At 52.5% G+C, this 27599-nt stretch overlaps 2 protein-coding genes across 2 annotated transcripts in view; both read left to right on the top strand.

The window, feature by feature from the left end:
* Positions 1 to 27599, top strand: part of LOC132571576 (zinc finger protein 420-like) — an 895908-nt gene that overhangs the window by 511430 nt on the left and 356879 nt on the right. The gene's annotated exons all lie outside the window — the stretch shown is intronic.
* LOC132570896 (zinc finger protein 420-like) lies at positions 25614 to 27293 on the top strand. Its single transcript, XM_060237534.1, has one exon. The coding sequence runs from the start codon at positions 25614 to 25616 to the stop codon at positions 27291 to 27293; it is 1680 nt and encodes a 559-aa protein (XP_060093517.1).

Raw genomic sequence — 27599 nt, 5'->3', positions numbered from 1 at the left:
ACACCAGGGTGAAGCAGAGCCAGAGGTCCGAGCAGAGGGAGACGCGTTCCAGCTCCGACGACCGCAAAGAACCGACACACGGGCCCCCGCGAGGCCACGAGCAACGGAGAGGCCCACCGCCACCACCGGTTCCAGGTGCGCCAGCTGCGGCGACCCCCACGAGCGAAGGGACTGCCCGTACCGCCACCTGGACTGCCGCAGCTGTGGGAAGACGGGCCACATCGCCCGGGCTTGCCGGGCCAAAAACAGCCGCCGCCAACCGTCAGCGCATCACGACTCCTTGGATGCCTACACGACGGCTTCCACCAGTCTACAGGTACTGAACCTGCCCCTTGCAGCCCCCGACAAGGTCAAAATGTCGGTCCTGATCGAGGGCGCCCCATGCCTCATGGAAGTAGACTCGGGTTCCTCCATCTCGATCATTTCGGAGGAAACCCTCAAGAGACTATGCCCCCGCCGCCGCCTCCATACGAGGCCAGCGGACTTCGTATTAAGGGACTTTCAAAAAAACCCGGTACACATCGTGGGGTGGGCCCGGGTGAATGTGGAACAAGGGAGTTTTAGAGGACCCCTAGACATCCTGGTGGTCAAGCGCCAACTGACCACACTCCTAGGGCTGGCTTGGTTCCAGCCTCTGGGAATCCAGCTAGTGGGGGTAGACCACATGCGGACCAGCAATTTCGACGGGGTCTGCCGGGAGTTCCCAGAGGTCTTCGACGGGTCCCTGGGGAGCTACAAGGGGCCGCCCATCACCCTACCGATCGACCCAACGGTCCGGCCCATAAGGCTCAAGGCGAGAAGCGTCCCGTTCGCCCTAAAACCGAAAATAGAGGCGGAACTGGACCGCCTCACGGCCCAAGGCGTCCTAGAGCCAGTCACATACGCCGACTGGGAGACCCCTATAGTGACACCCGTAAAACCCAACGGGGAGGTGAGGATCTGCGCTGATTACAAGTGCACGATCAACAAGGCTCTACAGGACAATCCCTACCCAGTCCCGGTGGTCAGCCATGTCCTCGCAGCGCTAGCCGGGGCGAAGGTTTTTGGGAAGCTGGACTTAGCTCAGGCATACCAGCAACTGCCGGTCGACGCTAAGACAGCAGAGGCACAGACAATCGTGACCCACAGGGGGGCGTTCAGGGTCAAACGGCTGCAGTTCGGGGTGAGCGTGGCTCCGGGGATTTTCCAAAGCATAATGGACTCTCTCCTTAAAGGGATCCCCGGAGTCCAGCCCTTCTTCGACGACGTTTTGATCGCCGCCCCCACCGAAGGAGAGTTCAGCCGCCGCCTGCGAGAGGTCCTCAGACGGTTCCAGGCGGCGGGGCTGAAGGTGAAAAAAGAAAAATGCTTGTTGGGTGTTCCGCGAGTGGAGTTCCTGGGCTTCGCAGTGGACGCAGCGGGAATCCACCCAACCGCGGACAAGACCAAGGCCATTGTCCAGGCCCCTGCCCCCAAATGCAAAGCAGAACTACAGAGTTTTCTCGGATTGTTGAATTTTTACCACTCATTCCTGCCGCACAAAGCCGCGGTGGCGGAACCATTACACCGTTTGCTCGATAAACAAGCCCCATGGGTCTGGGGAAAGCGCCAAGCCGCGGCGTTCCAGGCGGTCAAAGACCTCTTAGTCTCAAACGCGGTTCTTCATCACTACGATGAAAACCTTCCCCTGATCCTGGCTTGCGACGCCTCTCCCTACGGGGTGGGAGCGGTCCTGGGGCACCAACTCCCGGACGGGAGGGAAGTGCCGGTCGCCTATTACTCCAGGACTCTGTCCCCGGCCGAGAGGAACTACGCCCAGATCGATAAAGAGGCCCTGGCGATCGTGGCGGGAGTCCACAAGTTCAACGACTACCTCTACGGTAGGCGCTTCACCATTGCCACGGACCACAAGCCACTCCTCGGCCTCCTAGCCCCCGACCGGCAAACCCCCCAAATCCTTTCACAGAGGGTTTTACGGTGGAACCAGTTCCTGAACTCGTACACCTACACGTTGGTCCACCGCCCAGGGAAAGCAATGGGGCACGCCGATGCCCTCAGCCGCCTGCCGCTGCCCGCCACAGACCCAGATCCCGCCCCGGCCCACGGGGTGATGCTTATAGAGTCCCTCCCCGAGCGCCCACTACACGCCGAAGAGGTGGCTCGAGCTACGGGCAGAGACCGCATCCTAGCGCGGGTCAGGGACTGGGTGGGAAGGGGGTGGCCAGCGGGCAAGGTGGAAGATGCATTCAGGCCATTCACGTCCAGGAAGGACGAGCTATCGACCCACAAGGGGTGCATACTCTGGGGGAGCCGGGTGGTGGTCCCCCCCCCCTTGCGCAGACAGGTGTTGGAAGATCTCCACGAGACCCACCCGGGCATCGTGAGGATGAAAGCCCTGGCCCGGAGTTACGTGTGGTGGCCAGGCATGGACGAGGAAATAGAGGGGTGGGTTAGGAGGTGCCAACCCTGCCAGGAGTCCAGGCCCAATCCGCCGTCCGCCCCGGTCCACAGGTGGGAGTCAAACGGGCGGCCGTGGTCCCGCCTCCATTTAGACTTCGCGGGGCCGCATCAGGGGCAACTCTTTTTTATACTGGTAGATGCTCACACAAAATGGTTGGAGGTGATCCCGGTCACCTCGACCTCCACCGCAGCAGCCGTCCGGGCGCTCAGAAGGGTTCTCTGCACACACGGGATCCCTGACACCCTAGTGACGGACAACGGCACGGCCTTCACCTCCCGGGAATTCCGAGAGTTCACCGAGAGGTACCTGATAAGGCACATAAGGTCCGCTCCCTTCCATCCAGCCACCAACGGCCAGGCGGAGCGGATGGTGCGGACCACCAAGGAAGCCCTAGGGCGCATTGTCCAGGGGGATTGGGACCACCGCCTCTCCGCGTTCCTGTTCCACAACAGGATCACCCCAAACCCCACAACTGGTTTCAGCCCCGCCGAGCTGCTCATGGGGAGGAAACTGACCACCCGGTTAGATAGGCTCCACCCGGACAGGGCGCCGGAGGTCCGCGGGTCCCCCGAGGTTCGCGAGGCAGTAAGGGGATTCTTTCCGGGCGACCCGGTGTACGCGAAAAACTTCGCAAGCGGCCCGGAGTGGGTAGCCGGGAGGGTCCTGAGAGTAACCGGCTCCCGATCCTACGAAGTGACCACAGCAGGGGGCCAAGTACTGCGGCGACACATCGATCAGCTGCGCCGCCGCACCCTGCCCGAAGAGCCGGAGGCAGCCGGGATCAGGGAACTGCCGGAAACGGAGTCCCCAGAAGGGGCCCCGTCGACTCAAGAACAGCCCATATACGAGGTCCCCGGGGCCGCGGAACCCGTACCAGAGCCGCTACCCGACCCGGACCATCCACCGCCAGAAACGGAGCCACCCGCAGCGGGGTCGGGCTCCACACCAATAGCAACCCCGAGGAGATCAACCCGGGAACGCAGGGCACCAACGTACCTACAGGATTATGTAGTTTAAACTAGGAGGGGAGGAGTGTTGAGTATTGGAATCAGCACAGCGCCGCGCAACCCGAGCCGCCCGCGGGTCGCCTTGCGCAGCGCGGGAAAGCCACCCCAATCAGCTCCAAGGGCGGGAAGTTCAACTGGCCAGGATTGGGCTGGCCAGCAAAGGGGATGTTCCGGGATGCTTGTATATATTAGCGGACCCGACCGCGTGTTAACCAGTTCGGTAGTGTGCTAGCTATTAAATACTTATGCCTTCACCACGACTCGTCTCTCAGTACACTACAGGGGGATAAACTTTTAGGTTCTGGAGGGGAGGGGGGGAGGGAGACGGGGATCATTGCAAGCCGGGGCTGTCCTGGGTGGGCCATTTTCTCCCGGGGAACTGATCTCTACGTTGGAAGGAAAGGGAAGGTCCCCTGTGCAAGCACCAGTCGTTTCAGAATCTGGGGTGACGTTGCTTTCACAACGTTTTCGCGGCAGACTTTCTACGGGGTGGTTTGCCATTGCCTTCCCCAGTCCTCTACACTTTCCCCCTAGCAAGCTGGGTCCGCATTTTACCGACCTCGGAAGGATGGAAGGCTGGGTTAGCCTCGAGCCGGCTACCTGAAAACCCAGCTTCCGCCCTGGATCGATCTCAGGTCGTGAGCAGAGCTTAGGACTGCAGCTTTACCAGTCTGCGCCACGGGGCTCTCTTCTCCAAGGGGAAGGTGATTTCTAACTGAGAGGCTCAAGAGAAGGCAGAGAGGGAAATAGGTGTCTTTGTGCCTGTATGCTGAGGGGGTCAATTTCAGAGCCCCCTTTCCCTCTTCTGCCCCCATTCTTTCTCCTAGGCAGCCCCTCCTGCAGTCATGAACCCCTCCCAACCCCCCCCTGCTTTGGACAACTGGGGGGGGGGGCGGAGCTCGGACCCTCTCTTCTGATTTTGATCCAAATATTAGTTCTCATGCTCAGTAATCAATATATCAGTCCACATCTCTTTCACACATCTATCCGTTGCACAGTTACAGTGCCCTAAAACGTCCCTTAAAGTGCAAGCGTCTTCTCAGCCTCTCAAGTAGGGTGGCCAGACCGTCCCGGTTGCCCGGGACTTTCCCGGGTCTGGCCCCCGTTTCCCGCCTCCCGCCCTGGCTATACCGGGACCATTAAAACGTCCCGGTTTAGCCAGCTGGCCGCGCAAGCGGGCGGGGAAGGCGGGGAGTGAGGGAGCCAGCGTCCCTGCGCGTGCGCACGGCGGGGTGGCGGGCTCTGCGCATGCGTAGGGCCCGCCACACAGTCGTACGCACGTGCAGGGACGCTGGCCTGACTCCCTCACTCGCCTCCAGCAGCGCAGCCAGCAGCACTGAACCAGCCGCTGCTGCGTGCCTCCCGACCTGAGGACTCCGAGGGACTCCTGGCCGGCCCGCCCGCCCGCCGGAAGAAGGTAAGCCTTCCTTCCTCCCTTCTCTCCCGCCCCCCGCCACCCACCCCCGCCACGCTCACCCCGCCGGAGGCCTCTGCAGAGGCCTCCGCTTCCCGCCCACCCCCCATCCGCCGCTTCTCGCCCCCCCCTACCCACCCCCGCCACGCTTACCCCGCCGGAGGCCTCTGCAGAGGCCGCCGGTTCCCGCCCACCCCCCATCCGCCGCTTCTCGCCCCCCCCTACCCACCCCCGCCACGCTTACCCCGCCGGAGGCCTCTGCAGAGGCCTCCGCTTCCCGCCCCCCCATCCGCCGCTTCTCGCCCCCCCCTACCCACCCCCGCCACGCTTACCCCGCCGGAGGCCTCTGCAGAGGCCTCCGCTTCCCGCCCCCCCCATCCGCCGCTTCTCGCCCCCCCCTACCCACCCCCGCCACGCTTACCCCGCCGGAGGCCTCTGCAGAGGCCTCCGCTTCCCGCCCCCCCATCCGCCGCTTCTCGCCCCCCCCCTACCCACCCCCGCCACGCTTACCCCGCCGGAGGCCTCTGCAGAGGCCTCCGCTTCCCGCCCCCCCCCATCCGCCGCTTCTCGCCCCCCCCTACCCACCCCCGCCACGCTTACCCCGCCGGAGGCCTCTGCAGAGGCCGCCGGTTCCCGCCCACCCCATCCGCCGCTTCTCGCCCCCCCCTACCCACCCCCGCCACGCTTACCCCGCCGGAGGCCTCTGCAGAGGCCTCCGCTTCCCGCCCACCCCCCATCCGCCGCTTCTCGCCCCCCCCTACCCACCCCCGCCACGCTTACCCCGCCGGAGGCCTCTGCAGAGGCCTCCGCTTCCCGCCCACCCCCCATCCGCCGCTTCTCGCCCCCCCCTACCCACCCCCGCCACGCTTACCCCGCCGGAGGCCTCTGCAGAGGCCGCCGGTTCCCGCCCACCCCCCATCCGCCGCTTCTCGCCCCCCCCTACCCACCCCCGCCACGCTTACCCCGCCGGAGGCCTCTGCAGAGGCCTCCGCTTCCCGCCCACCCCCCATCCGCCGCTTCTCGCCCCCCCCCTACCCACCCCCGCCACGCTTACCCCGCCGGAGGCCTCTGCAGAGGCCGCCGGTTCCCGCCCACCCCCCATCCGCCGCTTCTCGCCCCCCCCTACCCACCCCCCGCCACGCTTACCCCGCCGGAGGCCTCTGCAGAGGCCGCCGCTTCCCGCCCCCCCCATCCGCCGCTTCTCGCCCCCCCTACCCACCCCCGCCACGCTTACCCCGCCGGAGGCCTCTGCAGAGGCCGCCGCTTCCCGCCCCCCCCATCCGCCGCTTCTCGCCCCCCCTACCCACCCCCGCCACGCTTACCCCGCCGGAGGCCTCTGCAGAGGCCGCCGCTTCCCGCCCCCCCCCATCCGCCGCTTCTCGCCCCCCCCCTACCCACCCCCGCCACGCTTACCCCGCCGGAGGCTTCTGCAGAGGCCGCCGCTTCCCGCCCCCCCCCATCCGCCGCTTCTCGCCCCCCCCTACCCACCCCCGCCACGCTTACCCCGCCGGAGGCCTCTGCAGAGGCCGCCGGTTCCCGACCCCCCCCATCCGCCGGTTCCCGACCCCCGCCCGGCCCGCTCACCTGCTCGGCGGCTGGGCCCTCCGGCCCAGGCGCGGAGCAATCCCCGGGCTTGCCTGGGCCTGGCTGCGCCGCTGCCCTCCAGCGCCGGCCTCCCCGCCGCCGCCGCCGCCGCCGGACTCGTCGGTAAGGTAAGGGGGGCCGAAAGCGGGGGGGGGGCGGCCTTCCTTCCTTCCTTCCCTCCCTCCCTCCCTTCCTTCCTTCCTTCCTTCCTTCCTTCCTTCCTTCCTTCCTTCCTTCCTTCTTTCTTTCTTTCTTTCTTTCTTTCTTTCTTTCTTTCTTTCTTTCTTTCTTTCTTTCTTTCTTTCTTTCTTTCTTTCTTTCTTTCTTTCTTTCTTTCTTTCTTTCTTTCCCCTTCCTTCCGTCCTTCCTTCCTTCCTTCCTTCCTCCCTTCCTCCCTTCCCTTCCCTTCCCTCCTTATCTTACGTGGCACAGAGTGTTGGACTGGATGGGCCACTGGCCTGATCCAACAGGGCTTCTCTTATGTTCTTATGTGACGCAGAGTGTTGGACTGGATGGGCCACTGGCCTGATCCAACAGGGCTTCTCTTATGTTTTTATGTGACACAGAGTGTTGGACTGGATGGGCCACTGGCCTGATCCAACAGGGCTTCTGTTATGTTTTTATGTGACACAGAGTGTTGGACTGGATGGGCCACTGGCCTGATCCAACAGGGCTTCTCTTATGTTCTTATGTGACGCAGAGTGTTGGACTGGATGGGCCACTGGCCTGATCCAACAGGGCTTCTCTTATGTTCTTATGTGACGCAGAGTGTTGGACTGGATGGGCCACTGGCCTGATCCAACAGGGCTTCTCTTATGTTCTTATGTGACGCAGAGTGTTGGACTGGATGGGCCACTGGCCTGATCCAACAGGGCTTCTCTTATGTTTTTATGTGACACAGAGTGTTGGACTGGATGGGCCACTGGCCTGATCCAACAGGGCTTCTGTTATGTTTTTATGTGACACAGAGTGTTGGACTGGATGGGCCACTGGCCTGATCCAACAGGGCTTCTCTTATGTTCTTATGTGACGCAGAGTGTTGGACTGGATGGGCCACTGGCCTGATCCAACAGGGCTTCTCTTATGTTCTTATGTGACGCAGAGTGTTGGACTGGATGGGCCACTGGCCTGATCCAACAGGGCTTCTCTTATGTGACGCAGAGTGTTGGACTGGATGGGCCATTGGCCTGATCCAACAGGGCTTCTCTTATGTTCTTATGTGACGCAGAGTGTTGGACTGGATGGGCCACTGGCCTGATCCAACAGGGCTTCTCTTATGTTCTTATGTGACGCAGAGTGTTGGACTGGATGGGCCACTGGCCTGATCCAACAGGGCTTCTCTTATGTTCTTATGTGGCACAGAGTGTTGGACTGGATGGGCCACTGGCCTGATCCAACAGGGCTTCTCTTATGTTCTTATGTGACGCAGAGTGTTGGACTGGATGGGCCACTGGCCTGATCCAACAGGGCTTCTCTTATGTTCTTATGTGACGCAGAGTGTTGGACTGGATGGGCCATTGGCCTGATCCAACAGGGCTTCTCTTATGTTCTTATGTGACGCAGAGTGTTGGACTGGATGGGCCACTGGCCTGATCCAACAGGGCTTCTCTTATGTTCTTATGTGACGCAGAGTGTTGGACTGGATGGGCCACTGGCCTGATCCAACAGGGCTTCTCTTATGTTTTTATGTGACACAGAGTGTTGGACTGGATGGGCCACTGGCCTGATCCAACAGGGCTTCTGTTATGTTTTTATGTGACACAGAGTGTTGGACTGGATGGGCCACTGGCCTGATCCAACAGGGCTTCTCTTATGTTCTTATGTGACGCAGAGTGTTGGACTGGATGGGCCACTGGCCTGATCCAACAGGGCTTCTCTTATGTTCTTATGTGACGCAGAGTGTTGGACTGGATGGGCCACTGGCCTGATCCAACAGGGCTTCTCTTATGTTCTTATGTGACGCAGAGTGTTGGACTGGATGGGCCATTGGCCTGATCCAACAGGGCTTCTCTTATGTTCTTATGTGACGCAGAGTGTTGGACTGGATGGGCCACTGGCCTGATCCAACAGGGCTTCTCTTATGTTCTTATGTGACGCAGAGTGTTGGACTGGATGGGCCACTGGCCTGATCCAACAGGGCTTCTCTTATGTTCTTATGTGGCACAGAGTGATTTTTTGTGGGGGGTGGGGGAAGTAATGCTGCAGGTTTCTTTCAGTCTGTCTTAATAGCAATGGAGAAATGTGGCTCCAAGTTCATATTAAAACACGGCTGCTGTCTTACTGTTACTATTTCCTGCTTCTAAATAGCACTGTTTCAGTTTGCAAAATGCTTTATCAGCGTCTATAGAGTCCCATCTTCCCATTGATGCTTAGTGAAAAGCTGAAAACAGAGAAAGGAGATTTATTTCTCCCAAAGTCAGAAAAGGTGAGGATGTTTTGAGGAGGGAAACAGTGGGGAAAAATGCTGCCAGTTCTTTGAAGCATAAATTGCAATGGTCTTTGTTCTGTGAATAAATTGAAACCAGTATTGAGTCCAGGATTATCCCCATTAGTATAAATATTTTATTATGAGATGACAGATCCAAGTGCATTGAGTAATGTATGCCAGCCAATAGGAAGAGGCAAAACTATGCACATTTGATAAATTGATAAAAGACTGAAAATTTCCTATATTGCAGATCAGGCATATCATGGCCATATTAAATTTAAAATATCAAGAATATGTAATAAGATATATATTGAATTTTTTTTACCTGGGGAGTGATTGGGAAGTATTTCAGATGTTTATATGTTAACTAGGAATAAGGCCTGTTGAAGAGAAAAATAGAATGGGCTCCAGAAAGAGCCTCTGGGCTAGTGCCTCCCCTCTTCCCACCCACCCAAGTGAGGGTATTCATCCCCCCCCCCCCAGGGGAGCTGATCTTTGCCATCTGGAGAGCCGTTGTAACATTGAGTTATCTCCAGCTGTCACTTGGTGATTGGCAACCGTGGTTCCCCAGGAGGAAATGCTATTGTACCTGTCTGAGGTCCCACCCCTCCTCAAATCCCACCCCCACCCTCACCAGGCTCTATCCCTTAAATCTCCAGGAATTTTTTAACCTGGAGTTGGCAACCCTATCTCCTTCTCCTTTCTACCCCAGACTTCAACCCAAAAATCTCCAGGAATCTCCCAACCTAGAGCTGGCAATTCTAGGCAACATGGGAAAAGGAAAGGTCCCCTGTGCAAGGGGGTGACGTTGCTTTCACAAAGTTTTCATGGCAGACTTTTAACGGGGTGGTTTGCCATTGCCTTCATGGTAGGGTTGCCAAGTCCAATTCAAGAAATATCTGGGGACTTTGGGGGTGGAGCCAGGAGACTTTGGGGGTAGAGCCAGGAGACACTGGGGGCGGAGCCAGGAACAAGGGTGTGACAAGTATAATTGAACTCCAAGAGAGTTCTGGCCATCACATTTAAAGGGACAGCACACCTTTTAAAATGTCTTTACTTTACTTACTTTACTTTATTCGATTTATATCCCGCCCTACCCCACCGAGGTGGGCTCAGGGCGGCTTACAACAATAAAAGCTAACAAAGGTCGATTTAAATACAATTAAAATTATACAATAAAATACATAAAAGCCTAAAAATACATAAAACTCACATCGATATACACTATGCTACTATTACTTAAATCAGTCCTTCAAATTTCCAATATTCGGTAATCTGATGTTTAAGATTTAATAATCAGGCATTCTGCTCACAGTTAATTATATGCCAACCGGAAGAGGGTTGTTTTACAGGCCCTGCGGAACTGTTCAAGGTTCCGCAGGGCCCTCACCTCCTCCGGGAGCTGATTCCACCAACAGGGAGCTGCAATCGAGAAGGCCCTGTCCCTGGTCGCTTTCAGACGGGCCTCCTTTGGCCCAGGGATTATAAGGAGGTTCTGAGACCCCGACCTCAGCACTCTCTGGGGGACATGTGGGGAGAGACGGTCCCTAAGGTAGGCAGGTCCCAGACCATAAAGGGCTTTAAAGGTCATAACCAGCACCTTGTACCGAACTCGGTATGTTATCGGCAGCCAGTGCAGTCCTCGAAGCCCCGGCTGGATGTGCTCCCGTCTAGGGAGCCCTAACAACAGCCGGGCAGCGGCATTCTGCACTAGCTGCAACTTCCGGGTTCGGCACAAGGGCAGCCCCATGTAGAGGGCATTGCAGTAATCCAGCCTCGAGGTGACCGTTGCATGGATCACTGTTGCCAGGTCGTCGCCCTCCAGGAAAGGGGCCAACTGCCTTGCCCGCCTAAGATGAAAAAATGCGGACTTGGCAGTGGCTGCTATCTGGGCCTCCATAGTTAGGGTAGGCTCCAGTAGCACCCCCAGGCTCCTAACCCTGTGTGCCGCTGACAGAGGCACACCATCGAGGGCCGGTAAGGGAATCTCCCTCCCTGGACCACGGCGACCCAGGCAAAGGACCTCTGTCTTCGTCGGATTTAGCTTCAGCCCGCTCAGCCTGAGCCATCTAGACACGGCCTGCAATGCCAGGTCCAGGTTTTCTGGGACACAGGCAGGCCGGCCGTCCATAAGTAGATAGAGCTGGGTGTCATCAGCGTACTGGTGGCAACCCAGCCCATATCTCCGGGCAATCTGGGTAAGAGGGCGCATATAGATGTTAAACAACATCGGGGATAGAACTGCTCCCTGAGGGACCCCGCAATCCAGCGGGTATCTTTGGGACAATTCACCCCCAATCGCCACTCTTTGTCCCCGACCTTTGAGGAAAGAGGTAAGCCATTGTAAAGCCAACCCCTGAATCCCCACGTCGGCAAGACGGCAAGTCAGCAACCGATGGTCGACCGTGTCGAACGCTGCCGACAGGTCTAACAGCATCAGTACCGCCGAGCCGCCTCGGTCCAGATGCCGCTGGAGATCATCCACCAGGGCAACCAGCACTGTCTCCGTCCCATGACCTGGGCGGAAGCCCGACTGATGGGAGTCAAGGACGGAAGCATCCTCCAGGAAACTCTGTAGTTGCAACGCCACTGCCCTCTCAATGAGTTTACCCAAAAAGGGTAAATTCGAGACCGGCCGATAGTGTGCCAATTCGGCCGGATCCAGTGTTGGTTTTTTTAAGAGGGGACGGACCACTGCCTCCTTAAGAGGCGTTGGAAATTGCCCTTCCATCAGGGATCTATTTATGATATCCCGTATAGGATACCTAAGCTCCCTCTGGCAAGATTTAATAAGCCAGGAGGGGCAAGGGTCCGAATTGCAAGTTGTAGGGCGTGCAGACAGGGCTTCTCTTCCAACAGGCTTCTCTTATGTTCTTATGTGACACAGAGTGTTGGACTGGATGGGCCACTGGCCTGATCCAACAGGGCTTCTCTTATGTTCTTATGTGACGCAGAGTGTTGGACTGGATGGGCCACTGGCCTGATCCAACAGGGCTTCTCTTATGTTTTTATGTGACACAGAGTGTTGGACTGGATGGGCCATTGGCCTGATCCAACAGGGCTTCTCTTATGTTCTTATGTGGCACAGAGTGTTGACTGGATGGGCCACTGGCCTGATGCAACAGGCCTTCTCTTATGTTCTTATGTTTTACCATCTTGTTATAATTTGTAAATTTTAACTTGTAATTTATCTTAAATTGGATTTTATATGCAACTTAGGGTGCATTTCATGCCTGCTGAGTTGTGTTCAATCTATATTACAGTTTCTGAGTTGCTGTGAATTGAGACACTCACTGGAAAGTGTGTTCCTCCTCCACATTCTTTAAAAAGATATCTTGGAGAACTTGGAGGGCTTGGAGAACGCATTTAAAGTTGCCTCCCTCATTCCCTCCCTCTTGCTCTATCACTTTCTCTTCCTCATGTTCATGTCTTGCGGCTCTCAAACATCTGACATTTCTTCTATGTGACAAGCAAATCTGGCCACCCCTGTTATAGAGCCTACTTCTAGTTAATGCCCCATCTTTCAAAAAAACATTTTGAATCATTCTACATAGACATAAAGCAACTGCAAATGCTTTACATAAGAGGCATATAATAATCTTTAATACAAGCAGCAACATAAAGAAATATGTGACAGTGCCATCCATGCAGGCATCTTTTAAAGTGAAGTGGCCCTGGGATGATTGTGGCCCCTGAACATTAGTCTTTAAGCTTTGTATTTGAATGAAGGATGTTTCACTGATATTTCCTTATGAGGATGGGTTGGGGAAATTGTGGAAGACTGTGGGGATTAGCAGAAACAAACAGCAGAATATGAAGAAAGCAATATTCCTAATGGCCTTCAGTTAGGACCCACGGCAGGTTTACCTCTGCAAAACACGTACATACTGTGCTTTTTTGTGGTAGAACTACTAGTTTTGTCACAAGTACATGCATTGCGAAACAAGGAGGATCAATATACTTTGTGCTGCTTTTTATATTTGTGATTTTATACTTAATGGGTTTTTGATGCTGAATTGTACAAATGTTAGGCAGATAGCAATTTACCCTGTTTCCCCCTGCTACAAAAACCAGTGTGTGGGGGGGGGGAACGGGAGTTGGGGGAGTGCAAACATGTGCACCAGTGTACAATGTCACTTCCTCTGAAAAAGGGAAGTAATGACATCTGAGGGCCCCTCTAAGCTTTTCCTCAAACTATATAGTTCAAAACAGAACTTTGGTGTATCCTAGAGCACTGTCTTGACATCATGACATCACTTCAGGGTGGTTTTCTTGGTCAGCAATGGCATTGTATTTGTGTGCTGGTGAGACACTGGTACACCTGTCCCTGTCCTCCCCAATCCTCCCAGTGGATTGCCAACCATTGTAACCTAAGTCTTTCACAAACACATCTGATCCTTAACAAATGCTTCTTCCGCTATTGTTATGCTTCTGTAGCTCATCTGTCTTAGGCAAATGTCTACATAAGAGAAGCCATGTTGGATCAGGCCAGTGGCCCATCCAGTGCAACACTCTGTGTCACACAGTGGCCAAAAGAGCTGTATACACACACACACACTCTGGCTAATAGCCACTGATGGACCTCTGCTCCATATTTTTATCTAACGTCCTCTTGAAGCTGGCTATGCTTGCAGCCGCCACCACCTCCTGCGGCAGTGAATTCCACATGTTAATCACCCTTTGGATGACGAAGTACTTCCCTTTATCTGTTTTAACCTGACCGCTCAGCAATTTCATCGAATGCTCACGAGTTCTTGTGTTGTGAGAAAGGGAGAAGAGTACTTATTTCTCTGCTTTCTCCATCCCATGCATTACCATCCTCCACTGCGAAGAGTGCCCATTGGAAGACTTCTGAAGATCTGCATTTATGCTTTTGAAGATCTGGACATACTTTTTCCGCTACCCCCATTTGACTGTACTCAGACTTCTTCTGGTGTGTGTGTGTGCTTCAGATCTTGCAAACAGCACTGTGGGCTTCTTTCATGCCACTGAAATCTCAGGGCCTGCAAGTATCTTTGCCTTTCTGCCCAGCAGTGAGTTCTGTTACTGTAGACCATTTTTCTGTGGGACCTGTAAATATCAGTTCAGTGTACTTCCTTCACTGGACAGTTATGTTCCCATTCTCAAAGTCCATAAATACTTGCCTGTTCCCCTTTTTGTGTTTTTCAGCTTTGGCTTTGTGGTACTTCAAACAGTATGTTATATCCTAAGTCTTTGACAAACAAACATGCACCAGTTTTCCTTTAGCAACAACATCTTTTATTTGGATTTGTTTCTTACAGCACTGTGGAATCGCCCCCTGCCATTGACTGTGCACTTCTGGCTCTTTCTGTGTTATCCAAGGCTCATGAGATAGGGTTGCCAATCCCCAGGTGGGGGCAGGGGATCCCCCGTTTTGGAGGGCCTCTCCCCCGCTTCAGGGTCATCAGAAAGCGGGGGAAAGCAGGGTCATCAGAAAGCTGGGCTCTCCATTATTCCCTATGGTGACCGATTCCTATACGCTATAATGAAGAGCTGATATGCAGGTCTCTGGGGAAGGCGCCTGTTTTTTGAGGTAGAGGAGGTCTAATTCTATGCACCCCAAAAGGAGGTGTCCCTATCCTTCATTATTTCCAGTGGAGGGATGGCCTAACCGGGACTCGATCTGCTTTGCTTGCCCATTGCAGAGAGAGAGAGAGAGAGAGAGAGAAGAAGAAGAAGAAGAAGAAGAGAGAGGGAGAGAAGAGAGAGGGGAGAAGAAGAGAAAAGGATTCCCCTACAGACTACAGTAAGTGGCCTTCCCCCCATTTGCCGAGGTGCAGTGGCGTCTGACCTGACCCTGAATCCCAGGCCTGCTTCCACGCGCCAGCAGCAGCACCAGGTTCCGTGTGTGCGCCTCGCCCATTGTGCTTGGGTCCCCCAAGCACGTGTGAACGGGGCTCCCATTGGGCAGCGGCCCCCCACCTTTTACCTCTTCCATTGCACAAACACTGCCATTACACGTGTGTGTATGCCTATTGCATCAATACCCTTCATTGCAGTCTTGCATGCAGGGCTGGAGTAACACATAGGCCAAGTAGGCAGCGTCCTATGGGCCCCCACGCCTTTAGATGCCCCAGGCTGCCTCACCCCCCATTCCCCCCCCCCCGCTTGCTGCCCTCCCAGCCTCCATGCATTAGGACTGGAGATAATTTGCGAGAGGAGACCCCAAGATTTCAGTTGCCTATGGGCCTCTACGGGTTTAATCCTGCCCCCGGCTGAACAAGCCCTCTCTCCCCAGCTTGGAGTCCAAGGCCCACGTCCTCCAGAAGTGGCGAGGACTTAATCACGATTCTTCTGCCCTCTTCATCTAGGCCCTTACAGCAGACCATGGCTTCAGCATCAGGTGCTGGGGGTGGCAAAGGTCACCAGCCCCAGGAACCACCAAAAAAGAAGCCCAAACGTTTGGTTGTGTTCAATCCTGAATGGAAAAACACCTACCCCTGGCTAAAAGAGACAAAGGACAAGAACAAAGCATTCTGCACGATGTGTTCTAAGGAGATAGGAATTGGTCACGGTGGAGTGAATGATGTGAAAGCTCATAAGGACACCGACTCTCACAGGAGTGCGGCAAGCCAAGCTGGAACTTCAAAATCCATCACAACTTTTTTCGCCTACCAAAAAGACACCGCTGCTCAGGCCAGAATTTCGGCTGCTGAACTAGCCTTGGCATACCACAATAACAGGCATGCGTTATCATACCGGTCTCTTGATTGCGGTGTCAAATTGTGCAAAGCCGCATTTTCCGATTCCGAGACTGTGACCAAGATGACCCTTGGGAAAACAAAGGGTGCAGCTTTGATAAGCGATGTCTTGGCACCTTACTCTGTAGAACTGATTCTGTTAGATCTTGACACAGCACATTGTTTCTACAGCGTTTCCAGCGACGCATCAAATCATGGCAACAGGAAAATGTTCCCCCTATGCCTTAAATACTTCACTTTGAAGGACGGCATTTCAAATCGTCTTCTTGATTTCTATGAAGATGCCAATGAAACGGCTGAGAATGTCACACGAAGGATTTTGGATGTCTTGGCAAAATACCAGCTGGACTTAGCTCGTCTGTCTGCATACTCAGCAGACAGCGCGAATGTAAACTTTGGAAAATACCATTCTGTGTACACACTTCTGAGTAGAGGCCGTGAAGACATCGTGCCCGCCAGGTGCCCTGCACACATTGTGCACAATGCTGCCAAAAAAGGATGTGATATGCTCACCTGCGACATCGAGTCTCTCATACTGAAGGCTTTTGGTCATTTTTCTGTTTCTGCCAAACGCTCAGAGGAACTTCAGGAGATGTTTGATTTTTTGGAGATGGAGGGTGATCACCTGCTTCGACATGTACGCACAAGATGGCTATCTTTCTTGCCTGCCATAAACAAGATGTTGAAGTGTTGGCCAGCCGTTAAAGCGTACTTTCAAAAGCTGGGAGAGGACCACTGTCCTACTCTGATATGGCGCCACATTGACGATGAGTCTGGAGAAAAGGACTACAGTACATCGCAAACTTACATGATGTTTCTCCAGACCACTCTGACGCCTATTGAGGAGACTGTACTGATTCTGGAGCGGGATGCACTGACAGCACCTGAATTGTTTGAGACCATGCTCAGGTTGCTAAACAGCCTTAAGCAACGCGAAGCTGACTCCTTTTTTGGAACGGAGACAGATAAGGCGCTGCGCAAAATGCCACCTTCGAAGGCAAGGAAAGCGAAGCAGGACTTCCTCAAGTTCTTTGAAAGAACCACCACCTATCTGGAAGAAAAGTTTGATTTCTCTGAGAAAAATCACCTGTGTGCTTTGACACCATTTTCTCTTAAAAAAAGTGTGACTTATGACCACCTGCGGTGTGCTGCTGAGCAGCTGAAAATGGAGAAAATAATAAACCTGGATCACCTATACAGTGAATACACTGATGCCAAGAGCCTGCTGGATGAGCAAGTGGCCTGTGTTGACCCAGAAATCACTGTGGATAAAAAGTGGGTGGCCATATTCTCTGAGATGGGAACTCGGTCTCAGAAGTGCGAAAACCTCTTGCTTCTTGTAAGCAAGATCCTGAGTATCCCATGCTCAAACGCTTTTGTGGAGAGGGTATTCAGCCTCATGTCAGCTCACTGGACGGACACCAGGAATCGTTGTAGCATAGACCTGGTGAAAGCAGAGCTGCAAGTCAGATTGAATTTTAATATGGATTGTGATCAATTTTATCACTTTATTAAGGAGAAGAAAGATATCCTCAAGGCTTCAGGGAAATCAGAGAAGTATAAATTCAGTAAAAAAGCGAAAGACTGAAACCTGTGTCGCTCCTTCCACACCACAGCCCTTCGTCCAGCGTGGGAGTCGGGATGGCCCACACCTGCGGGCCCACCGCCTGGGCCCACAGCACGCAAGTCCCATCCTACCAGCCGTGTTCTTTGTCCAGGGAGAAGTCGAGGTCCAAGAAGCTCCACTGTGCGGGCGTATGTTAATGTAAGACCAGAATTTAATAGTAATTATAAAAGGAATACAAAACAAAACTGGGGATTAGGGCTAATGGCGATACCCCCCAAAAAAAAAAACGACACTAGGCAGCCACCTCCTGGGTGTGTTGGAAGAGCTGCCAAGATGCAAAGTAATTTTAAACTGCTGACAGTGTGTTTCTTTTTTTTCCAGATAAGCTCCATTCAGGAAACTAACAACCACAGACAACAGTAGATCACTTCCATCACACAACAGAAGGTAAGGAACAAATTGGCTGTGACTTGACAGCTCGTTCCATCACTTTAATAATATGAAGAGAACTTGGTTTCCTTTCTCTTTTGCAATTTTTAGTATTTTGGTGACACCTTTTTCTTTTTGTGTGCTGCTTGGGGAGGACCTGCTTTTCTAGACCTGTATCCGCCTGCCTTCAGGCTGGGCTACGGGGCACAGACTGGCAGTGGTGGTTTTAGTTCTGATCTCAGTTTGATTGTACATAAGGGTTGCTTTGTTGCTTTTACTAGGCTGATCAAGACCCTTTGATATTGTGGACAGTCTTGTTGAAATGTTTGTGAGCACAAGAAGGTATCAAGGATAGTGGATTGTTTTCCTGTGAATCTGACTCAAGAGGGATTGCTGTTGGAGCCTTTTTTTCTTTAGCAGGGAACATCGTGAAGTTTCTCTTCTTTTTTAAAGTTGTATATTTTGGGGGTGGTAATATTTGGGGGAAATGACATCACAGGAAGTGCTGTCAAAGGAAGTGATGTCACTTCCTGCTTCCGGCAGGTGGCGCGGGGGAAATGATGTCACAGGAAGTGACGTCACTTCCTGCTTCCGGCAGGTGGCGCGGGGGAAATGATGTCACAGGAAGTGATGTCACTTCCTGCTTCCGGCAGGTGGCATGATGTCACCGGAAGTGACGTCACCGGAAGTGACGTCACTTCCTGTTTCCGGCGACCCCTACCTCCCCCCCCCAAAGTGTCCCTGGCTGGCCTTCAGACATTATGGCCACCCTACTCTCAAGAGAATGCAAAAAGTGCTTCCGTTTATCCTGTATTCCTTGAATAAAGTACTAGCAAAAAGTATTGTCAGTTTTACATATCGATTTCAGTGCAAAGTGGGGGCCTTCTGAGGATGGCCTGGATCAATCTCTCAGGGATTTCTTTGGCACTGTAGGAAACTTGCTTAGTTATTTATTCAGGGTAGTTGATTGATTATTTTGGCTTCAGCCTCCTAGAGGTTGGTAACTCTGTTAGGCAGCAGTTTTGTTCAGCTTTGGAAGCGGAGTTTGTTGGGGATAAGCGATAATCAGTGGAAGAAAAGTTAACTGCATGAAACTGGTATTCTCTTGCTGGTAGTTTTCATTCTGCAAACCAACAACCCAAGCTGGCCTTTTGGGGAGTGGGGTGAGTTAAGAAAGGGAAGGGAAGTCCAGCCTGCCTTAGCTGCAGCCCCATCCTAACCTCAGGATGTGGAGCCACTGTGGGGCTGGGGCTGCCCAGCAGAGGAGAGGAACATTTGAAATACCCCTGTTGCCAAGGTGGAGAGCGCCTAGCAACCCCATTGGTGCTCATTCAAACACCACCCACGCCCACCAATCAGAGCATTAGGCGACTCCCCTGACAGGCAGAGAGGGGTGGAGCTTGCTGATGTGGCCACACCCCCGATATATACAAGGCCTGGAGGAACAAAGGCCACACAAGAATCCACCACTGTGAGGAACATGGCATGTAAACACACGGAGGAACCGCGCCTGCTCCAAACTCATCGCCCTGCCCCATCCCTCCACAGCTCACTTGGCAGAGACAGATGTGACAGGATGCCAGATTCCCCCTCCTGCACTGGGGTTAGGGTGGGAGGACGGGCATCCTTTTGCCAGGCGAGAGAGGCACAGACCCCCAGGCAGCACAACAGGGAGAAACGCCAGAGCACAGTCCCAGGAGGGGTGGGGTGGGGGGTTCAGATCTTGTTCAGGGAGATGCCGACAAGACTTTGAAGCCTGCTTTTTGGAGTCAGGAGGCCCAGAAAGGAATCCCAGATGGGAACATATGAATGAATCATTCATGCTGATTGGCTTCTCGCAATGGCAGGTATTTTGGCTGACCCTCCCCCCAACTACCATCTCCACCACTGAGATAATTAGTAGCCATGCAAAGGTCTTCAGAATCTTTTCATAGGCTTTATTCCAAATAGTCTGGAAAATGGCCCTTCTTTCAGGGTGAGTGGGAATACGGGGCCGGGAGAAAACCGATAATTCTCTGGATGAAGGACTTGTGTTATATTTCCTGCTTCTCTTGGGGAATGGAGGCTGTACTTATATGTGCATCTATGTGTCTGCAGGTTTGTGTGTGCATGTATCTTCCTTTTGACACACTCCTGTGTCTCTCTCCATCCCCTCAGGGAGAAGCCTCCTTTTTGTTGCCAAGTTAATAAAGGCAGCTTTTCAGAGACGGAGTTGACTCAAGAGAAGGAGAAGGAGATGGAAGAGCAGGACCCAGAAGGACCTGGAGCTGGCAAGAGAGCAAGGAAGAGTCCCCATCCCATCCCACCTGGAAGTGGTGCTGAATTCTGGGAAAGAGCTGTGCCAGAGGTCCTGTCTAAAGACACCACGACCTCAGATGTACACTGCCAACACTTCCGGCAGTTCTGCTACCATGAGGCCGATGGGCCCCGAGAGCTTTGCAGCCAGCTCCATGGACTTTGCAGCCAGTGGCTGAAGCCGGAAAGGCACACCAAGAAGCAGATCCTGGACCTGGTGATCCTGGAGCAGTTCCTGACTCTCCTGCCCCAGGAAATGCAGGGCTGGGTCAGAGGATGTGGGCCGGAGACCAGTTCCCAGGCAGTGGCCCTGGCCGAAGGTTTCCTCCTGAGTCAGGCAGAGGAGAAGAGGCAGGCAGAACAGGTGAGGGGATTCTCTCCTGTTTGTCTAATTCAAGCAACTAAATCTGACCTTATCTTAAAGTTTCCTTGCCAGATAATTGCCCAGAGCTTCTTCTGCTAGAAGATTTCTGATCCCTGCAGGTACCTCACCATCTCTGCTGAGAGAAGGGTGCAGAATCTGGGAGTGGGGCAGGATCCCTTCCTTGGTCTCTTTTCCATTCCATCTCTTACCGCTCTCCCTGGCTGCTGTTTCAGATGTGGGGACCCCCTTTGGAGATGGAAGCTGAAATCCCTGAGGCAGAAGGGGCTTCCTTGGAGCAGGGGCAGAGGGTGCAGGCTGTGGAGCATGGCCAAGACACCCTCTTCTGTGGTAAGGACTCCTTGTATCATCAGCCAGTATGTAAATGGCTGATGACACCTTGTAAATCAGCCAGTATCATAATGCCTCTGTATAAATTGATGGTGCGGTCTCATTTGGAGTACTGTGTGCAGTTCTGGTCGCCGCACCTCAAAAAGGATATTATAGCATTGGAGAAAGTTCAGAAAAGGGCAACTAAAATGATTAAAGGGCTGGAACACCTTCCCTATGAAGAAAGGTTGAAACGCTTAGGGCTCTTTAGCTTGGAGAAACGTCGACTGAGGGGTGACATGATAGAAGTTTACAAGATAATGCATGGGATGGAGAAAGTAGAGAAAGAAGTACTTTTCTCCCTTTCTCACAATACAAGAACTCGTAGGCATTCGATGAAATTGCTGAGCAGACAGGTTAAAACGGATAAAAGGAAGTACTTCTTCACCCAAAGGGTGATTAACATGTGGAATTCACTGCCACAGGAGGTGGTGGCGTCCACAAGCATAGCCACCTTCAAGAAGGGGTTAGATAAAAATATGGAGCAGAGGTCCATCAGTGGCTATTAGCCACAGTGTGTGTGTGTGTGTGTGTATATATATATATATATATTTGGCCGCTGTGTGACACAGAGTGTTGGACTGGGTGGGCCATTGGCCTGATCTAACATGGCTTCTCTTATGTTCTTGTGCCTGGGTGCAGTTGGGGCAGCATGTGAATGTGATGGGTAGAGAGTTCAGGTCAGGGGGAGGGGGCAAGGATACGTATTTTTACAGACAACACAGAAGTAATTGGTGGCACTCAATGTCCACAAACTGTGATGCCTCTAAAGGGAGATTACACAAATTCCTGGAGGTCAGTGTCTCTCATTATATTAAAAAAAAATCACATCTCACCTTCCTTCCATCAGAGTCTCAATTTGCCAAGGTGGGGGGAAGGTAGATCAGCCTCAGCAGAGCTCTTCAGCCTGGTGAATAAAGGGAACCTTCAACTTCTGGGGCAGCCGAATTCTGAAAACGTGTCCCTGGGGGCAAATAATAATGGGGAACTGTGGCTTCTGTGCTTGTGCTTGAAGGGTCACCTGGGGGGCTGCTGTGGGCAGCAGGGGGTGGAGGAGGGATGGCAGGCGATGGCCCAGCACTGCCAGGAACTTTGGGGAGGGTCTTGGGGTGGGACTTGGGACAGATGTGGTATCTTGTTGAAGTTGCATCTGGCTCAAAACCTGGTTGTGAACTTAGCATGCCCAGAGACACTCTGAAAACTCATTCTTATTTCCTTCAACTCTCCAGAACTGCTTGATTCGCGTCTGGTACATTGTGATGGTGAAGTTTCATGCTATGGCATTTCCACCAACTCCTTTCCCTCTCCATAGAGCAGGGGTGGCCAAGGGTAGCTCTCCAGATGTTTTTTTGCCTACAACTCCCATCAGCCCCAGCAAGCATGGCCAGTAGCTGGGGCTGATGGGAGCTGTAGGAAAAAACATCTGGAAAGCTACCCTTGGCCACCCCTGCCATAGAGGAAACCCAAGTCTCACAGAAGTCTGAAATATTCTGGCAGCATTTATAATCCCTGAGGCTCATAGGTCCCTGGTGCTTCTCTTCTGCCTCTCCCAGAATGTAATAAAAAGTATTTTAAAAACCTGTTCAACATATATAGGGTAAGGTTTCACAACCCCAGAAAGGAGGTGTGTGAAGCAGGGAACAAATAAACGAACACCCTTCCTTCCTCCCTTGTCTCATGAACAGGCAGTGAAGAGATGCTGTTGAGCCTTCATATTTTCAGAAGGGTGGAGATGGCTGCTGAACCTGCAATCCAGGTAGGAGAGATTGTGGGGGGGGGGGCACAGTCCAAGTCCCTCCTATTTTCTCAGAGGAGTTTTTGCTCCTTCTGTTTCTACAAGGAGTCTGTGTGAGAGATCCCTTGAATACTATTCCATTTACCCATCCCAAGCCTTCCTTTCCATATCTTCCCAGACGACTCCCTTCCAGTGTGCCATCTCTGCCTGGCATGATCTCTGAAGAGGAGGGAATCTTCTTGTTCTTCCAGGGTCCCTTTTCCTTGGAGGAGGTGTCCGTCTCTTTCACGGAGGCAGAGTGGGCCCTGCTGGATCCGAGACAAAGAGCTCTGTACAGGGAAGTCATGCTGGAGAACTATGAGAATGTGGCCTCTCTGGGTAAGGATCTTTCATGGGTGCCGTTCCGTTGTGATGAGGAATGAATCCAAATACTGAATAGCACTGCATCATTCTGAGGCACGTCCTACCACTAGGGGAGGGGCTGTGGCTCCCTGGCAGAGGATCTGTGTGGAATGAAAAGATCTCCAGTTCAACCGGCAGCATCTCCAGAGAAAAGGTTCAGATAGGAGGTGAAGGGAAAGACCTCTGCCTGAGACCCTGGAGAGCCGATGCTGGACTGAGCAGATGATACTGACTCCAAGGGACCAAAGGTCTGATTCAGGATAAGGAAACTTCATGTATTCCTAGAATTGGAACTGACCTCTGGGGTCATCTGGGGGGAGGGGGCAGAAATGCCCATATGCAGCATGCAGCAATGCAAGGCGAAAGAACTGCCAACAGCATCCTTAAATTCTGTCATGCAAAAGGGGCTCTTGATGTTCCAGCCACCCAAAAGGTATTTCAAGTGAAGGCAGTTGCAGAAAGCCTCTGTGGTGCTCTGATCGGCCCTTCCTCTTCCAGTTCTGCTGCTCTTCAGAGGGTTCAGACCAAATTCCTTAGAGCGAACCTGCAGGTCCCCAGATGTGTCCCGAATGTACTGACATGACTAGAAACTGGCACTTTAAAAATGGAAGGCAAAATGGCTTCACTCCATCACTGGCTGGAATGGAACTTTCAACCTGAGGGACTAGTCTGGGGTGGCCAAACTGTGGCTCTTTCACACAGATCGTGTGGCTCCCAAAGCTCCCACTGCCCTGTCGGCCAGTTTGGAGGAGGCATTTGTCTTTAAATCACTTTTCAAAGCAAAGCCAGCTGGAAGCTTGGAGAATGCAGTAAAAGTTGATTTCATTTCACCTCTCTCTCCCTCCTTGGTCCCCATCTATTTTCCTTCCTCCCTCCCTCCCTTCTACCTTCCCGTCTTTCCTTCCTTCCTTCCACCCTCAATTCCTTCGTTCCATCCTCCCTCCCTCCCTCCCTTCCTTCCTTCCTTCCACCCTCCGTTCCTCCCTCCCTTCCACCCTCCCTCCATTCCTCCCCTCCACCCTCCCTCGCTCCCTTCCTTCCTTCCTCCCTAACTTCCTCCCTCCCTTCCTCCCTCCATGCCTTCCTTTCTTTCCTCCTTTCTTCCTTCTTTCCTCTTTTCCTCCCTCCCTCGCTCCTTCCCTCCCTCCCTCCCTTCCTTCCTTCCTTCCTTTCCTCCGTTCCTTTCTTCCACCCTCCCTCCCTCCGTTCCTTTCTTTCACCCTCCCTCCCTTCCTTCTTTCCTTCCACCCTCCCTCCCTCCCTTCCACCCTGCCTTCCATCCTCCCTCCGTTCCTCCCTTCCACCATCCCTCCCTTCCTCCTTTCCTTCCTTCCACCCTTGCTTTATCCCATCCTCCCTTCCTTTATCCCATCCTCCCTCCCTTCATCCCATCCTCCCTCCTTTCCTTTCCTTTCCTTTCCTTCCTTCCTTCCTTCCTTCCTTCCTTCCTTCCTTCCTTCCTTCCTTCCTTCCTTCCTTCCTTCCTTCCTTCCTTCCTTCCCTCCCTCCCTCCCTCCTCACTCCCTTCCTTCCTCACTCCCTTCCTTCCTTCCCTTCCTTTCTCCCCTCGCTCCCTCATAAGAACATAAGAGAAGCCATGTTAGATCAGGCCAATGGCCCATCCAGGCCAACACTCTGTGTCACACAGTGGCCAAAAAACCCAGGTGCCATCAGGAGGTCCTTCCCTTCCTTCTTTTCCTCCCTCCCTCCCTCCCTCCCTCCCTCCCTCCCTCCCTCCCTTCCTTCCTTCCTTCCTTCCTTCCTTCCTTCCTTCCTTCCTTCCTTCCTTCCTCCCTCCCTCCCTCCCTCCCTTCTCTCAAACATCTGACATTCCTGTCTTGCAGCTCCCCAAACCCTAAAGTTTATTCCATGTGGATTTTACATGAAGCAAGCTTGGCCACCCCTGGACTAATCCATTTGCTATGATCCGATACTTCTCAAGCTAAATGGTTGAAATCGGTGCATAACAAATCACAGTTACTTGGATTTCCCCCTCCCCAGGTGATTCTAGCCATGACCTGGGCTCAGGCCAAGGTAGTTCTTAAACTGAGGATGTAGAGAGACAAGCAGGTCTTCGGCGACATTCCAAATGCAGAGTGCCCAGTCAAACTGGATATGGTTCAGTCTGAATAGCATATCAAACACACCTTGATGTAAAGAAAAAGCAGAAAAGCCTTCACAGTGGCTAGATGTGAGTCTCTCCCCTCTGTGGTGCTTGAGGGCAAATTCAGAAGAGAAAATATTGAGCATCTGATGCTGATAAGTTAGTGGTATCATGAGTTAGATTAATTCAGCCTCTTATTAAAGAGATGTCTGGGCAGATAAACGGGTGGGGGAGGTATTCTTAAATATTAATTCTTCTTGGGAAAACGTGGATGTGTGGTTCAGATCCGCCAAACTTTCCTCCTATAGTCATATAGATGCTGTTAGAACTTACTCTCTTTCCAAGTGGTAACAGTTTCTCTCTATTCCAGCAGGAGATGAGCAGAGGAATGTGGAGGGTGAGGAACTTCATGAGAAAATGCCACATAGAGTTAAAAATGAAAACTTGAACAAAATTGTCAGGAATCAAGGCAAACCTAAGAGAAGGAAAGGTGGTGGTATGGTTGAGAAGCATGATGGAAGAAAGCAGAATGTACGTTTTCCAAAGCACTGGATAATGAAGACAAGGAAATCCATTCAGTGTGGAAAGTATTTCAGAAATAGATCACAGCTCCTTGTACACCAACCAATAAAGAGAGAGGAGAAACCTTCTGAATTCTCAGAAATGAGTAATAAATTCAGTCAGAGTAGAATCTTTCAGCTGCACCAAAAAACCCACCAAGGAGAGAGAACTTTTATGTGCCCAGAGAGTGGAAAGAGATTAAGTAAGAGTGGCAGTCTTCAATATCATCAGAGACCCCACACAGGGGGAAAACCTTTTGAATGCTCAGAGTGTGGAAAGAGATTCAGCCGGAGTGGCAGTCTTCAAAGTCATCAGAGAACCCATACAGGGGAAAAACCTTTTGAGTGCTCAGAGTGTAGAAAGAGATTCAGTCAGAGTAGCACTCTTCAAAATCATCAAAGAATCCATACAGGGGAAAAACCTTCTGAGTGCTCAGAGTGTGGAAAGAGATTCAGTTGGAGTGGCTATCTTCAAAGTCATCAGAGAATCCACACAGGCGGGAAACCTTTTGAATGCTCAGAGTGCGGAAAGAGATTCAGTCAGAGTAAAACTTTTCAACATCATCAGAGAACCCACACAGGGGAGAAACCTTTTGAATGCTCAGAGTGTGGAAAGAAATTCAGTCGGAATGGCAGTCTTCAACGTCATCAGAGAACCCACACAGGGGAGAAACCTTTTGAATGCTCAGAGTGTGGAAAGAGATTCAGTCGGAGTAGCAGTCTTCAAAATCATCAGATTATTCACACAGGGGAGAAACCTTTTGAATGCTCAGAGTGTGGAAAGAGATTCAGTTGGAGTAGCAGTCTTCAAAGTCATCAGATTACCCACACAGGGGAGAAACCTTTTGAATGCTCAGAGTGTGGAAAGAGATTCAGTCGGAGTGGCCCTCTTCAAAATCATCAGAGAATCCACACAGGGGAGAAACCTTTTGAATGCCCAGAGTGCGGAAAGAGATTTCGTCGGAGTGGCCATCTTCAACATCATCAGAGAATCCACACAGGCCAAAAACCTTATGAATGCTCAGAGTGTGGAAAGAGATTCAGTCGGAGTGGCTATCTTCAAAGTCATCAGAGAATCCACACAGGCGGGAAACCTTTTGAATGCTCAGAGTGCGGAAAGAGATTCAGTCAGAGTAAAACTTTTCAACATCATCAGAGAACCCACACAGGGGAGAAACCTTTTGAATGCTCAGAGTGTGGAAAGAAATTCAGTCGGAATGGCAGTCTTCAACGTCATCAGAGAACCCACACAGGGGAGAAACCTTTTGAATGCTCAGAGTGTGGAAAGAGATTCAGTCGGAGTAGCAGTCTTCAAAATCATCAGATTACTCACACAGGGGAGAAACCTTTTGAATGCTCAGAGTGTGGAAAGAGATTCAGTTGGAGTAGCAGTCTTCAAAGTCATCAGATTACCCACACAGGGGAGAAACCTTTTGAATGCTCAGAGTGTGGAAAGAGATTCAGTCGGAGTGGCCCTCTTCAAAATCATCAGAGAATCCACACAGGGGAGAAACCTTTTGAATGCCCAGAGTGTGGAAAGAGATTTCGTCGGAGTGGCCATCTTCAACATCATCAGAGAATCCACACAGGCCAAAAACCTTATGAATGCTCAGAGTGTGGAAAGAAATTCATTCAGAGTACCAATCTTCAACGTCATCAGAGAATCCACACAGGCGGGAAACCTTTTGAATGCTCAGAGTGTGGAAAGAGATTCAGTCAGAGTAGCACTCTTCAACTTCATCAGAGAATCCACACAGGGGAAAAACCTTTTGAGTGCTCAGAGTGTGGAAAGAGATTCAGTCAGAGGAGGAATCTTCAACAGCATCAGAGAACACACAGAGGGGAGAATCTTTAGAATTCTCAATGTCCGGTCCCGGCTCGTCACTCGTGGACTTGTTAATGGCCCCAAGGGTGGCTTTCATGATGGGAAATGAATGAGAGCACACCCCCTCTTTAAACTTGCTGATTAGCCGTTCGTCCATCACCCTCTGTTACTGCAATGGCAGCTCTCATCCCGTTGGGTCCAGTGAGGGTAAGGGGAGCAGGCAATGGGAGAACAGTCATGCATCGGAGAATCCAAACAGGAGAAGTAGTTCAGTGCTTAGAGTGTGAGAGAAGATTCAGTTAGAGTGGCACTCTTCAACTGCATCGAATTACCTAC

The sequence above is a fragment of the Heteronotia binoei genome, chromosome 5 (genome assembly GCF_032191835.1).
Source record: "Heteronotia binoei isolate CCM8104 ecotype False Entrance Well chromosome 5, APGP_CSIRO_Hbin_v1, whole genome shotgun sequence".
NCBI lineage: Eukaryota > Metazoa > Chordata > Lepidosauria > Squamata > Gekkonidae > Heteronotia > Heteronotia binoei.
Note: the sequence above shows the minus strand (reverse complement) of the source record. Positions and strands in the feature narration are given on the sequence as shown.

Coding starts and splice junctions, on each gene's coding strand:
- LOC132570896 (XM_060237534.1), top strand. CDS start 25,614: ATGTGCCCAGAGAGTGGAAAGAGATTAAGTAAGAGTGGCAGTCTTCAA.